The 15,163-nt window shown below is 49.1% G+C and overlaps 1 protein-coding gene and 1 long non-coding RNA gene across 2 annotated transcripts in view; one reads left to right on the forward strand and one right to left on the reverse strand.

Moving 5' to 3' along the window:
• Nucleotides 1–869: 869 nt before the first annotated feature.
• Nucleotides 870–14,695, forward strand: LOC135455041 (uncharacterized). Its single transcript, XR_010442240.1, has 3 exons — nucleotides 870–895; nucleotides 12,179–12,263; nucleotides 13,226–14,695. It is a non-coding gene; the product is annotated as an uncharacterized LOC135455041 (long non-coding RNA).
• Nucleotides 1,879–15,163, reverse strand: part of CFAP77 (cilia and flagella associated protein 77) — a 58,696-nt gene continuing 45,411 nt past the window's right edge. The window contains exons 4-6 of the mRNA XM_064727837.1: nucleotides 13,050–13,152; nucleotides 11,518–11,613; nucleotides 1,879–2,097 (exon numbers count right to left, since the gene is read on the reverse strand). Coding sequence (XP_064583907.1) covers nucleotides 2,029–2,097; nucleotides 11,518–11,613; nucleotides 13,050–13,152 — 268 coding nt within the window. The 3' untranslated portion in view covers nucleotides 1,879–2,028. The remainder of the gene's footprint in view (nucleotides 2,098–11,517; nucleotides 11,614–13,049; nucleotides 13,153–15,163) is intronic.

The following is a 15,163-nucleotide window of genomic DNA, read 5'->3' on the forward strand; positions in this document are numbered from 1 at the left end:
GCTCGGGTGACCCAACGAGAGCAGGAGGGACAGGAGGGCTCGGTGGGGCACGGGGGGCACGGGCGGGCGGGAGCAGCCGCTGCAGCGGCGGAGGGAGCCCCGTTACCGGTGGGTGTCACTGCAGGACAAGGAGCGGGGCCGGGATCGCTGCTCGCGGCTCGGACGGGGCAGGGTTGGGACTGGGGGTGCCAGGACAGGGGTGCCCTGTGCTGCCCATCCCAGCAGCGACACCGGGGACATTGGGGCACAATGTCCAGCGTTTCATTGTCAGATCTGTCTCTGAGCTGCACTGAGAGGTGTTTTCTGAACACACTTTGTTGATTTGTTGGATGATTTTCGGGTTTCCGATCTCTTTGCTGTTTCCTGTCCGGACCAGCAGCTCTGCAGGGCTTTGGTTTGGTTCACACCGTTCTGTGCCAGCCCTCCCCAGCCCGGCAGGACTCTCTGGAGGTGTCTCCTTCCCTGAGCACACCCCAGGGATGCTGGGGCTGGCCTGAGAGCTGGATGTGGCTCCCAGCAGGCAGAAGGACAAACCTCGTGCCTGGGTTTCTCATAAACAGTGTCATTTTTAGCAAGACAAGTCATTTAAGGCCCAGCTCCCTCCCTCCCTGGGGAGGTGGGAAAGGCCTTTGGTTATAATCCACCTCTGCCAGCTTGGCAAGCCCCGCTGTTATCCTCCTCGTTATTTTAGATGGGTTTTATTTAGAGGCCTGTACTAAAAAGAAACAACATGTAGCAGGGTTTTCCCGGTGTGGAGCAGGTGATTTTGTTCCTCCCTCAGCTCAGGTGTGGGCAGGGTGGAGTTTGTTACAGCTCCTGCCTTATAAAAGGGCAGGTTGAGGTCCAAGCTGGAAATGCTGGAGCAGCTCCTGGGGAGCCTTCATTGTCCTGAGAGGTAAAAAACCCAAACTGCCCTTGTAATTTACTTGTTGTTTCATCTTGAGCAATGCAAGAACTCTTCTCTTTGAGGTTTGGGGTTAAAGGTTTGGCTGGAACTCTGAGGGCCAATGGGCCCTGAGCTCAGTGTGGGTTTTTCCTGTCTTTTGGCTGCTGGTGGCTTTATGTAGGGCTGGGCTAATTCCAGTGCCAATGTATGGGGGGCAAAACCATGCTGGCACATCCACCTGAGCTCAGGATGCATTTGGGGCTGCCCAGCACAGCAGATGTCACCTCCCAGAGCTCTGGGGTGAACACTCCTGAGCTCTCCAATGCCAATGGGAGAGAGAATATGAAAAGTGGGAGATAATTTGGCTTAAAAAGCTGGTAAGCTCTGAGCTGTAATGGTAGATGTGAGAAGCAGACTGTGTAAGAGATATCAATTATTCCTTTAGTAATAATGGAGATCCACATTTAAATGATGGCACTTTTAACCAGGTGGATTCCAAATGTGCTGGTTCCTCTCTCAGCCTGTGGGTTTGGGTGCTGTGATGCTGAGTTGGTGCTGGGAGAGTTTGGGTTTGTTCAGTGAGGGCTTGGAGAGGCTCAGCCCTGGGGGCTCCAGGCTCCAGCAGCTGCTGGGGATGAGAGTGGAGCTGCCTGGAGCCACCTTAAAGCAGAGCTTTGCCTGTGCTGAGGCCCAGCTTGGCAGAGCACTCAAAGCAGGTGTTTGAATTCCTTCACACAGGCAATGGCTTTGCTGAATCAGGCACTGATGGGAAGCGTTTTTGGCAAAGAAATGAGGCCTGATGAGACATTACAGATTTGATATCAGCTAGGATATGGCTGCATCCAATCTATTTGTCCAGAGGCAGCAGGGAAGGAGCCTGTCCTGCCTCCCTGTGGGGCTGTGCTGGTGTGAGCACTGAGCACCATCAGGATTGAGCTGTGCACCTGACACAAAGCAATGAACAGGCTCAGACAGAATCGTTCCTTTTATATTTATGATTTATTTGGCTATATCTGCATTAGCATAACTGTAAAACCTGAGAGAAAGTCTATTCCTTGTGGAATCCTGGGGTCCAAGGGCTGAGCCCAGCACCATCCTTGTTCTGGGGGCCCTCTGGGGAAGGGGCAGCTCACAGCAGCTCCTCAGTGGGAGGCACTGAGAGCCTTCTGACGGGATTCAGGGTCTGGAAAAGTCCTGAGATGAGGCTTAGCCTATGAGGGAAGGAGCAGAGAGAGGATTGGTTACAGGCAATCCACAGAAAATGGGTTGAAGCACAGACAGGGAGGAGACTGCAGATTGCACAAGGGTTCTGCCTGGCTGGGAGCTCTGTCTCCAGCTGGAGTTAAACACTTAACCTGCTTAAAATGAGGAGTAGCTTTCTGATTGACTTCAGGAGGTTCTTATCCTGCTCTAGCATCAAGCCCCTGTAGTTTTATTATGGTCTGTTTGTTGTCTGACATTTTCAAAGGCTGCCATGCCCTAAGGTGGGCCCTGAAATAAATAGGAGTTGTTTTCTACAGCACAGGACTTGGGTGCTTCACTGAGGGGCCAGGATGGGCTCAGAGCTCCCAGAGAAATCCCTGGTGAGGTCAGGGGACCTAAAACCACAGAAGCAGCAGCTGCCCAGGAATCACCTTTGAGTGAGGACAGGGTGAAAAAATGCCCATACCAACAAACAAAAGGGAATTAATCTGGGGGTAGAAAGGTGCCAGGGCTTTGGGGTGAGCAGTGGGGCTCACACACAGCTCTGAGCAGCAAACCAGCATGGGGATGCTGCAAATGGAGTGTTTTCCATGGGCTCTGCCTGCCCCAGCACAATTCCCTGTGCCACACATCTGCCTGTGTGCCTGTGCTGAGCTGCCTCCCTCTTCCCCCATCCACCCTGCTCAGGCTGGCTGCATGTCAGGCTTTGCATATGTAAAAATACAGAGCAGTCTTTGCCCTGAAAAGCTTGCTAGTGATCTCATTAATCAAGACAAACAAAGCATATTTAGCTATTCCCCCTCTCTGGAGGAAGGCGTTCAGGTACTTAAATATGCATTTGAGTGCCTAACTTCAGACAGCTGTTTCTGGATGTTTTTGCTTCCTCACAAATAGCAGCAGTGACATAACCCCTCTCAGGGAGGGAGAGCTGGGGAAGGCAGAAGCGGGGGGTGAGTGACCCCAGAGAGCTGGCAGGGACAATCCCTGCTCATTCCAACTCCAGCCTGCCATTAAAAGTGCAGCAGTTTTTCCTTTGCAGCTGGGATTTTTTAGAAAAACCCAGTGCTTGCAGGTAAGGACAGCTGAGCTGCTTCTCTTGAATGTTCCTCTGCCTTCCTGACAGTGCTGGGAGCTGGCACAGGGACATTTCTGCCTGGGATGGGGTGATGCCATAGGGGAGGGAACAGCAGTTAATTCACTCCAATGTAGGTAAAAAGCTCCTGGGTGAGAAATGTCCCACTGAGCCACAACTGGCAGTAATTAAAGTGAGCAGAGCCTTGGGAAGTTGTGGGGGATGCCAGCTCCTGCCCTCAGCATGAGTGAGTGGGGAGCACCAGGTGTAGGACAGGGCCAAGTGCTGCTTTAAAAAATGAGAAACCCTCCCAGTCATTAGAGCCCAGATAAGGGTGTCCTTGGGTCAGAGGTCTCTTTATGACAGAGACTGGTGTTGAGCAGTCAATGCCAGTGATGGATCCTCATCTCTGATTCTTCTAATTCATATTTTAAATGATGAACCCAAAGGTAGCTCCTCTAGAGACAGCTGATGATCTTTGCCATTACTCTGCTGCAGTTATGGGTTGTTAATGCCAGGGTTTTGTTTCCTGTCCTGCTGCAGCCAGTGCTCCAATATGGCTTGTAGGAAAAAGCTGAAAGGTTTTCCTTGCAGGATGATGGAGCTGCCATGGGCTCCAGCTGCTGCTCAGGAGCAATGTTTGCTGCTCTTCATTTCATTTATTATTGACAAATGTAAACCTGCAGGACCTTTGCAGCTGGGACGTTGTAATATCAGTGTTTGCCTCACCGAATTAGAGGGGCAAGAACAATAATTGCCACTCCTAAAACTTCAATATGTATTTGGGGGGTATTATCTTTAGAGTTTCATGGTTATAACAATGTGTTAAATTGGAGTGTACATTAAGGCAGGTGTGTTGAGGGCTGATAAATTGCATGTGAAATGCAGAAGGGCCAAGCTGGTGTAGGGAAGAATATTTTCCCTACAGAGCTCCCCTGATGGCAGCAAACCCCAGAGACTGAGCTGGGTTTTCTTGTTGTGAACACCTTTAGGTGCAAAATAAGCTCAGCTTAAGTGGGGAGTTTTAGTTACAAGATCTGTGTTTAACGGTTTGTGGTGGAAAGGCCTGAAGTAATGAACAGCACCAGGCTCTCCTCGTGGCCTGGAAGGATCCATGGAGACCTGGCTGTCCCTGTTCCTCTCCCAGCACCTGCCTGGCTCTGCCCACCTGCTCCCAGCAGCTCGCAGCTCCCTTGCACCATTTTTCACTCTAACAACAAAGCTGCACCCGGGACTCAGCCTGGTTCCTCCATCATCCATTTGATCGAATCCTTTTAGCGGGTGACAAAACACTTTCCTGTGCTCACTTTACAGGAAACCAATCTCTATTATTTCCTTTTTTTTTTTTTCCTTTCCCAAACCCTCCTTCATTTACAGGAATCTAACAAATCTTGGGGCTTTTTTATTTTTTTCTCTCCAAAACAACACCAAACAGTGGATTTTTTTCAGGAAAGGCAGGGAGGAGGGAGTAAAACAATACAGAGAGGGGTAGGGTGCACACACTGACGCTCAGAGCGCCGAGCATCCCTGTACAGACAAAATAAAAAATAAAAAAATAAAAAAACCCACCCCGCGCGCGCGCATCGAGATGCAAATGATTTTTCCGCCAAGCCACCGCTTGTAAAGCTTGACAGAAAATAATGAGAAACACTAAATCTTTTATAAGGTCAACACTCAAGCAGCTGTCAAACAAGAAAAGAATTTAGCGAAAGATCCGCAAAAACTTCCATCGCCTCATTAAATCCAACAGGGCCGGGGCCCGGCGTGGTGAGGAGGCACCGGGGCGCCTCCGTTTTGTGTCAGTAATTTGCGGAGGAGGAAGAGCCAAGACGAAACAGCCAACGCCGAAGGGGCCTTGGGGGAGGCTGGGGAATCGTTAGAGCGCCAGCAGCGGCCCCGGCTCCTAATTGGAAGCATTGGGCATTATCAACGGAGGATTTGCCTCGGCTCCCTGACAGCTCTCTAGGCCTGGAATGATAGCCCACTTGTCAGTGTAAAAGACCATTAAAAACAAACCATTTTGATTTAATTGGAGGCGGTGTGCTGGGGGCCCAGGTGAGGCGCTTCATCAGCCGATGTTGGCTGCTGATGCCTTTTTCCCCCTGTATTGATGGCTTTTTTCTTTTTCTCCCCTCCCTTTCAAAAACTGTCTAGGAAAGAGAAAGAGGTGCTGAAAGATCCTTCACAGCCGCATCCAGAGCGGCTTTCAATAGGGTTGTCAACAAATGCCATGACAAGTTAGAGAGAGGCAGGTACTTTTAAAACAGACGTTATTCTGTCCAAGATGAGCTGTGCTCAGAGGTGAGTGTTGGATTATTAGGGTTACAAATAATGTGGCTTTTTCCTGCCAGGAGCGTGCTTAACTGCCTTAACGAATGGGGTTGATTTTTTCTCTCCCCACCTTTCTAAGAACAGAGGGAAATGCAGGACAAGGGAGCCTGGGCTAAATGATCTTTATTTGCTTCAAGCCCAGGAAGGTTTCAAACAGTGCTTGGTGATTTTGGGCTGCTGTATTTAATGTCCTATAGAGATCTGGGATTTTTTTTTTTCCTTCCTGAAAATAATGGCCACAGATATTTGCTGGGGTTCACTGGTCATTTGGTCTGGACAACAGCATGAGGAAAGAAGAATTAATGCACTGGAGCTGTAACCTGGAGTGTGCCCCCCACCTCCCTGGCAGATGTTTCAGGGTCAGACCAGAGCTGGCAGCTTTCACACTGACCTCATGTGCTTGACATCTGAATCCTGACCCTTTTCATGCCAGGCAAGAGTTTTACTTAAAGTTATCTTGATAAATAGCATTTCTGCAGAAGTCAGAACAGGGCCATGAATGAAATCCCAAACCTGTTTAAAAAGCATTTCCATGGAGTTATGCAATGGCAGGTGCTCACTCATAACCCAACAGAGCCCTGCCACAAGCTGTGAGCACCCCAAATTTCTTCCTTCATGGGTGAGAATCTCCAGAAGAGCAATGGGAATTGGCTGCCAACTGTTCCTGGTGCTGCCTTTGGCTACTGGGGCTGGGTTGTAGGTGGAGCCTGCCCTGGAGATGATCTAGGCTGTACAGCTGCACAGGAGGGTGCTGTTTTCCTCTGTTAATCAGGAGATTGTCCAGAGCAATGGAAATGGCACAAGAGTGATGGTCACTGTCTCTGAGGCAAGTGCTGAGCATGGCAGGTAATGGTTTTTACAAAGAGAAGGTCAATTGAGATAAGGCATAAGAAGTTTTTTACAATGAGGGTGTTGAAATACTTGGACATGTTGCCCAGAGAGGTGGTGGATGCTCCATCTGTGGAAACATTCAAGGTCAGGTTGGATGGGGCTCTGAGAAACACAATCTGGTTGAGGATGACCTTGTTCGCTGCAGGGAAACTGGACTAGATGGCCCTTAAATATTCCTTCCAAGCCAAAATATTCTCTGACAGAGGGCAGCACTGGGTGGGATGAGAGGTTAAGTGTCCAGGGCACAAGGGATAGTGGGAAAACCTGGATAATGAAAATGCTTTGCTGAGATTTGAGCAATTGTATTGCTGGAATCTTTGACTGTGGAGGCAAAACAAGAACACCTCCAGAATCTGCAAGGAAATGTAGTGGTGCTGACAGGGGCCAGAGCCTGCAGTTAGCCATGGAGAGGCCGTGGGCCCAGAGATGTGCAGGGATCATGCTCAGGGCAGCTGGGTCTGTGCTGCCTGTTTGGAGCCCTGCAGGGTGTTGTGGTCTCTGTTTGCATTGTGCCTGCCACAGGCCAGTGATGCTGCTTTGGATTGTCACTGCAGGGCTGGGAGCCACCAGCTTGTGTCACTTGGGCCACTGAACAACCATCAGCTGACACTGATTTTAATTCTTTTTGGTCAGCCCAAGTCCCAGCTGAAGGGAGGATTGATCTGGCAGTGTGGTGACAGGAGGCGCTTGAACTCATTGCTTTATTATTTAAGCACTATTTAGGCCTCAGGAGAGGAGTTTTATAGCACTCCAAGTCCCAGAAGTTTCTCTGCCCTCAAACCCAGGAGGACCAATGCTGCACCTGAACAGCCAGCCCTGTGTGCTGTGTGTATCAAACCCAGGTTATTTAAGCAGAATCTTTGGCTTTTCTGACAAGACAACAGCTGCAAGATTACATGAGCTGTGCTTGTCAGTTCAGCTCCATAGACAAAAATAGAGGTAAGGCATTAAAAAAAAATGCAGAACATTTTTGTGTGTACGTGTTAAACCTCAGCTGTTAATTCTGACGAAGGATCAGGCTGCGAGCAGGTATCGGATCCCTGGTGAGAATCAAATTCCGGGAGCCCAGAATTTTTTGCTGCAAACTTTATACAGTGGGGATTCCTCTAATTACTTTCAGTGGAAATTTACCTGACAGAGCTTTCCCAGGTAATGCAAGGCGTACGCAGGAGAGCCGCTCAGCCGTTGACAGAGCCTTTGATTTTGTGCCAGGTTGCAAATTAAGTCTTTTGCCAAGGTACCCGAACACTTGCTCGTCAATTGCTTATCGCTTATTCATATCGCGCACCCGCGCCGCGCGTTTCATCTGCTCGGGGAGGCAGCGAGCAGTGACAAAAGTCTTGTCCAAAGTTGCTGCATTTCCTTTCCTTCCCCTTGCTTGGTCAAGTAAACAAGCCACCTGAGTGTCTGTGTGAGCTGGGATTCTCTAATGAGCAAAGGAAGAACCCTGGTGTGTGTCAGTGACAGGAGGTGCGCGGAGCTGTTTTGACACGTTGGTGAATTCTGTCCTGTGTCGCTGCTTTGTTGCTGCCTGAATCTTTCTTGATTTGATAGAGCCTTGGAAATATATTGGGGGTGGCCAACATTGACTTAGTGGTTTGGATAGTGGCCATCAAATGTTCAGGTGGACGTGGCTGGAGCCTCAGCCTGGCCGGACACAGGTGGAGATGCTGCATTTGGGCAGCAATGTCCTTTCCAGAGTTTGGCTGACACAATTCTGCCTGAGCCAGCAGGTGAGGAGTGACACAGGGACAGGACAAACGTGGGGGACATGAGGCTGAGAGAATTGGGATTGTTAAGTCTGGAACAGAGAAGGTGTTGGGGTGACCTGAGGGAACTTCCAGGAAAGATGGGGCAAGACTATTTATAAGAACCTGGAGTGACAAGACAAGGAAGAATGGGTTCAAATTGAAAGAGAGTAGGTTTAGATTAGATGCTAGAAAATATTTTTTCCCTGTGAGGGTTGTGAGGCATTGAAACAGGTTGCCCAGAGAAGCTGTGGCTGCCCCATCCCTGGAAGTGTTCCAAACCAGGCTGGATGAAGCTCTGAACGTGGTCCAGTGGAAGATGTCCTTGCTCATGACAAGGGGGTTGGAACAAGATGATTTTCAAGGTCCATCTCCAACCCAAACCAAACCATTCCATGATTTATGTCCATGCTGAGTGCCTGAGAGTACAGTCCCCAGGGAATGTGGTTCCACATCTACAAATAAATTAAATTTTGGGGCACAGTCCTAGCCATGCTGGAAAAACTTAAGCCCTGGAATTGTGTCACTGCAGGCAAAGCAAGGCAGAGGCTGTTTGCTTTGGGGGTGGCTGAGGAAGAGAAGGGCAGTAGAAGCATCTTGCTGAGGTGAGTAAGGAGTTAACATCTGCTTGGTTTAGTTAAAAGGAAAATAAATAAAAAGCCACTTCAATGCAGCAACTTTCCCTAATGAACTGCCCATCAGGACAGGACTGGCTCCCTGTGACCTGCTTGCCTTGGTGAGCTGGGGGGCCCAGGAGACCACAGGACAGATCAAGCAGAAGCACCCGGTGTGGGAGAGCCTGTAAATCACCCAGTTAGCTTAACAGTGTGGGCAGTGGGGCTGAAACCTAAATCCAAATGAAAATACAGTCAATTTGTCCATATTTTACTGACTGAATGACTATGTAATGTCATGCAGCTCTGGCAGTGCAGGGAGCAAGTGGATGCAATTAGTGGGGAGGGAAAAGCTCCTTTGTTTTCTTCTCTTCCACTTCTTGGGCAAGGTTTCATGGTGCCAGAGACCGAATGGAAAGCCCAGTTTAAGAACCAGAGGAGATATCCATGCCCAGTTTCTGCAGCTCTCTGTAAGGGGTCATGGTGGGAATAAAAAAAATCCTTCTTGATGATTTTTGTGGGCCTAAAGGAACAAAATCTCACCTTCCTGCTGCCCCTGTTTTGGATTATAACTATTTCAGTGGCTGGGTGTTGCCCCCCTCAGACCCAGAGCAGGCCAGAATGAAAGGTGTTATTCAGATGATGAGGGGACTGAGTGACCAGAAGGATGAGTGGCTTGAGAATATCACACTCCTGCATGTCACCTGCCTTGGATCACATAGAAATAAAGTTTAAAGTGATGCTGTGGTCAGGCAATGGAGTCTCTGAATATTCTTGCCCAGGGTCTGGAGTATTTCCCAAGTCATGAGCATCTTCTGCACTGGCCAGAGCAGGACAAAGCCATCAAGGACTGGTAGGAATATGCAGATGGAATCTGCTAACAAGCTTTCTCTGAGGTGATATTTTTGTGGTTGCTTTTCATATTCTTGCACAGTAGGATGAGGTTTTTACATGGATTAGAGGCAGTGTTTTGGTCATTTGTCACCTCAGTAAAGGAGGGACTGACATTGACTTCTGGAGTCCCTGGGTTAAGTCAGTTTGGCTTTCAAAACCATTCCATCATCCCTGTAGAATCCTCCTTTAGAGGAGTAGTTAAAGAACAATTTGGAGACCACCAAATATCTTTGGGAACCCTTAACTTCCTCCAGGTTGTTACTGCTTTTAACTGGGTAAACATTTATGGATGTTCAAGTGGAGTTATTTTCCCATGGAGGAAACCATGCACTGAAGGTCAAGTGAGCAACAAATTCCTTGATCCAAGTTCTAATGTGGGCTGTGCCTGTCAGATCTGCGACTGGGGAAAGGCAAATGAGAAAGGAGGAATGTGGAAAATCTGCAGAGGCTGTACAAAATGAGCTGGATGCTGCTTCTGAGAAGGATGGAAAGGGAGAAGAAGAAAAAGGAAAAAGAGAAGAAGGAAAGATGTGAAGGTTTTGAGAGCTGGGGCAGGAACCCAACCACAGCCATGGATGAAACAAAAGGGAAAGCAGAGAGCAAAACCCAGGCTGAAAAATGAACAGTGATGGAAAGGTCTGGGGTGAGAGGAGCTCTAAAGAGGAGGCTTGCCCCAGGATCTCGTGTGACTCTCACAATCTGTTTAACAGCGATCGGTCATGTTCCCGCGCAGCGGCAGCTCCGAGCTGACAGGCAGTGGGGATAAATGATTACTGACATATGCTAATGGGGCACTCTTAGACAGGACAGGAGAGGAATACATCAAGGTGGTGCAAAGCACATTTCTTGGGCAAAACTCTCCAACTTGTACAAGTAAATTACCTTCAGGAAATCACAGGGCTCCTTCGCTGCTTAAACTGTGGATAGAAATCAACAGCGTGGCAAAAAAATTAACCCCACCAGAAGAAGGGCAGGACAGAGAGCTGAGAGCTTTTTGCAGTGGTATCTATCAATGCCAAATATGATTTTGGCCATGTAAATTTCCTAAACTTTCACTTTCTAGTGTCTCCTTTCCATTTCACTGGTCCAGCTCTTTCCCCTTCTCTCCTAAAACCTCCCCTAGCTCCTCATGAGAAGTTTCCATATCATTTACATCACAAACAAAGCTAATGGAATTCTAACAAGTACCCCAGAGCACAGCAAGTTGCACAGATGAATTCAGGAAGATGTTTAGATCCCATCACTAGAACAAGAAATCTTCACCTTGGCTCTTATTTGGATCAATTAAAGGAAGTGTCAAGGACATCTCTAACCTGGCCAGAGCCTTTGCTTTGTCTCTGGGTGAACATTGTCAATCAGGTAGTTTAGAGAGGTACCAAGAGTGAAAGCTTTCTGGAAAACTCTAATCCTGGGGTGGAAAATCTTGTTGTAACATCTGGTGTGGTTTGAATTAGTTATGGTGACAGCTGATGAGATGGCAGGGCCCCAAAATGCAGATGTGACTGTCCTGCTTGTGTAGGGCACTTGTAGAGCAAAGGCCACCCTGTACTAGCAATGAGATAGAAAAAGATGCTTCTCATCTCAGGAAGCTTGTGAAAGTGCACAAAAGTTACAAAATGTGTTATTATCTGGGCAACTGCTGCCTCTCTTCCAGGGCTTATGGCTGGGAAAAATATCCCACCCTGGTGTTTAAAAGGGGCTGATGGTTGAACATATTTGGGACCATTTTAAGGTCTGGCTCATGGGGAGCTCTGAGTTAAGAACCTCATTCATTGGGGCATGTGGGCAAGGTTAGAGTGTCCCTGATTTCAATCAGGTGCTTGTAGAGGCTCAGAAAAGTTGTCTTTGGTCAGGGGAGGGGTTCTGGGGGGCCTGTACCTTCTCGAAGCGCCGGAGGTGCCAGAAGGATTCCTCCTTCACGGGCAGCGGGTGCGTGCGCAGGAATGAGGTGCGGTTCTCGCGCACCTCGCCCACCTGCAAGCAAACACAAACACGGGCTCAGACTGCTGCTCTGCACATGTCTGCAACCAGAGAGAAACTCCAGGGGCTCAGACTGCTGCTCTGCACATGTCTGCAACCAGAGAGAAACTCCAGAGCCTCAAACTGCTGCTCTGCACGTGTCTGCAACAAAAGAGAAACACCAGCACCTCAAACTCTGCACTTCTCTTATCTGCAACCAAAGGTGAACAAGATGGGCTCAAACTTCTCACTTCTCTTGTCTGCAACCAAAGAGAAACACCGGCACCTCAAACTGCTGCTCTTCTCTTGTCTGCAATCAAAAGTGAACAAGAGTGGGCTCAAACTGCTGCTCTGCACTTGTCTGCAACCAAAAGTGAACAAGAGTGGGCTCAAACTGCTGCACAGACATGCACGTCAGCTCTGTGTCACACAATGCAGTGACACTGGGATGGATGAGGTCAGAAGTTGCTTTGGAGTGATGATCACAATTTCATGATCTGGGGAGTTTTCTATGTCCATGCAGCCAATACTGATAGTTAAAACACATGAGCAGCTGTCAGCTCTCAGTTTCTCTTTACAGAGCATCCCAGGGAGGTGACTGTGCCCTGAACTACAGCAATGGCTCATCTCTAACTGGGAAAGTCCCCTCCAGCACCCCCACCATGGTGAGTTTTCCTGGCTCTCCTGATTAATTTCAGGTCACAGTGCTCAATAATCCCAGCACAAGCCAGTGCAGGTACCTGGATACCCTGGGAATCTGTCTGCTCTGTGGATACAGGTTTGTGTTGCTTAACTCAGTAATTGGTGGCTGCAGGCTTTGGGAGCTTGATGGAGGCAGCTTAGTGATTAAAAACATCAGTCATTAATAGATAAAGTAGGAATGCACTTTCCAACGTCCCAGGCTGGTGTATTCATAAAACAGCTGCTAATTAAGGACACTGTATTCCTGCACTTCAACTATAAAGCACAGTTTGTGATGGCAGTAAGCCCATTGAAATTGGTCATTACCATATTAGCCCGACTCTTCTTTGAGCCATTAACTAATAAAACAGTCATTGGCTGCTTTTAAATGATATTACAATGTTGGTTTGTTTAACAGCACAACCTCACACTCCAACAGCTGCTGTGGGTGCTGCACCAGCCTGACCATGCCAGGCTCAGGGCTGGGGTTGTCCTTTCAGCATTTGCTGCTTGTTCCTTGGTTGTGACCACTGTCCCAGGTAACCTGAGCAGAGCTGATGTCCAAATACAGCCTGGGGAGCTCCTGGCAGGGGGATGCTCATCTTTGCTAGGCTTCATCAGCCTCGTAGCAATCAGGGGGATGTTCTCTCATCTGAGAGCCCTTCCCAGGGCTGGGAGCAGCCCATTTGTCCCTTGTGGGGTAGGACAGTGAGGGTTGTGCTCAGGAATGCTGTGCACATCAGGGGAAAGCATTGCTGGACTATTCCCACCTTTTTCTTCATCATGTGCTGGACTCTGGTCCGGGCTCTCTGCTCCTCCATCCACAGCTCCTTGTATCTGTGTTGCATGAGGTCAAAAAAGGGAGTGGGAGGCCTGGAAAACATTGAAAAGACACCAATTTAATGTTTGCCTCCTTGTCCTGGTTCACATTTCTGCTCCTGGAAAGTGACTGGCGAGAACAGGAATAAAGCCTTGCACTGGGAAAGGATTTCTGCTCCTCAGGAAACCTCAAACGCACAATGATTTCCATGAACACACCACAGCCTGAACATAACTGTGCTAACCTGTGCCAGGGCATTCCCCAGAACAGGAACAATTGCAAACCTTTTCCAGGGCAGGTTTCAGCAGCTCTGTCTGAGCCCTGGTGTGCTGGATGAACCATGGGGCACCACAGGCTGCAGCTCAGCTTCGGGCCCTGCTGGAGCTTCAGGAGAGCCTCTCCCAGCTGATACCCAAAGGAGCAGCTCTGGATGGATTCCCTTCATGGGAAGAACCCCTGGGTGCCAAGTTTTGCTAAAATAGCACTGCTTTTACCATTGAAATCTCTCTGGTGTGATGGATGGGGTGAGAGGAGCAAGTGCTGTCCTCAGCAGTCTGAGCAGGACTAAAAATGGACCCAGTGCAGATGGTCAGGGTCTGCAGCAGAAAGGGGAGCTGAAATGCTGAGCCCTGGTCTGGAGCCTCAGCTGCACAGAGCAGGTGTATTTGCCCCTTGAAAGAGGATTTCAGGGAGCAAGGAGGAGACAGCAGAGGGGAGGAGCTGCACATGACCCAGGTTCTAGAAGAAGTCTAAAAAGGCAGTTACTTGTTGGCCAATGTCCCATTCAGCTGCTCTGAGCTGGCATTAACCTGACCAGCTTGTGACAAAGCTGCAGCCTGAAATTGTTGAGCTTTGCTCCTTGCAAGTGAGGACACTTCATCAGCCACCACGGGAGGCAGAGCTGGCAGTGGCAGGGACAGCAAATCAGTAATTGCCATGGTCCTGCTGCTATTCCTCTCCCCTAGAAGCAAACACCTGAAGGTGATGAAGAACCTCAAGCTCAAGTTTTATTGGTCCTTGTCCTTGCACACCTTGCTAAGGAGGGACTTTTCCCATCTTGGCAGCAGCTGATGACTGTGGGGCTCTCACCTCCAGCTCTGCTCCCACCTGTGGCCTGCAGAGCCCTCAGCTGCAGCTCCCACAGCAGAGCCAGGGCTGCTCCTGCCTGTGCAGACCAACTGTGGGACACTGGGGACTTGGGGGAGCTGCTGGGCCACCAACTCCACCTGTTTGTGCAAAGAGCCCACATGCCACAGAGTGAGCTGGTGCCTTGTGGTTTATGGCAGGAGTGGGTCCAGAACTGACAGCTGCCAGCTTTTAGCAGCCTGGAGAATCCTTGATGATCACCGAGGGCGCCAGCAGCCTGTATGCAAATAGTAACTCTTCTGTTTCTTGTTCCTTCACCCCCGTGGTGACTTTTATTACTTAATTATTGCACACCACATGCTTCAAAACAGCCTAATCTATGGTTGTGTTTTCTAATGATACTGGATGTGCAATCCAGCAATATCCATCCCAAGGGGACATTCATATCAGAGGAGACATCCTTCTGCAGGCCTCCTGTTTCATAGATCACATGCTGCAGGGCTTTTCAAGCCTTTGCTTGCAAATCAGCTCTGCTGCTCCACACCATTATCTGGAGACACCCAGTGCCAAAGGCAACGCTGACATTTACCCTTTGTCCCCTCTTCTTTCCCCTCCTTCCCTTCCAGTTGGGCATTTCATGCTGATCACAGCTGGGCAAAATATTTAAAAGGTTAAAAGGTGTGGCAAACCAGTGGTAAAGTGTGTTATTATCTGTTTGGGTCTCCAGTTTTGTAGTGTGGTGTGAATGTTGGTATTCCTGACACCAGCACATGGTGAGCATGGCTCGTTTGCTGCTGTCCCTCTGCTCTCCAAGGCAGGAGGTTTCCTGGTGTGCAGGATTAGCAGGGAGGGATGCAGAAAAGCGCTAAGCCTTTGTGTGCAGTCTTTGATTATTGATTTTGGGGTTTTTTTTTGAAGTTGAATGTGCTTTCACATCTCTATGGAGGTGACTTTTACCATCTCCAGTGGACCAGCCAG

Source organism: Zonotrichia leucophrys, chromosome 17 (genome assembly GCF_028769735.1).
Source record: "Zonotrichia leucophrys gambelii isolate GWCS_2022_RI chromosome 17, RI_Zleu_2.0, whole genome shotgun sequence".
NCBI classification, from domain to species: Eukaryota; Metazoa; Chordata; class Aves; order Passeriformes; family Passerellidae; genus Zonotrichia; species Zonotrichia leucophrys.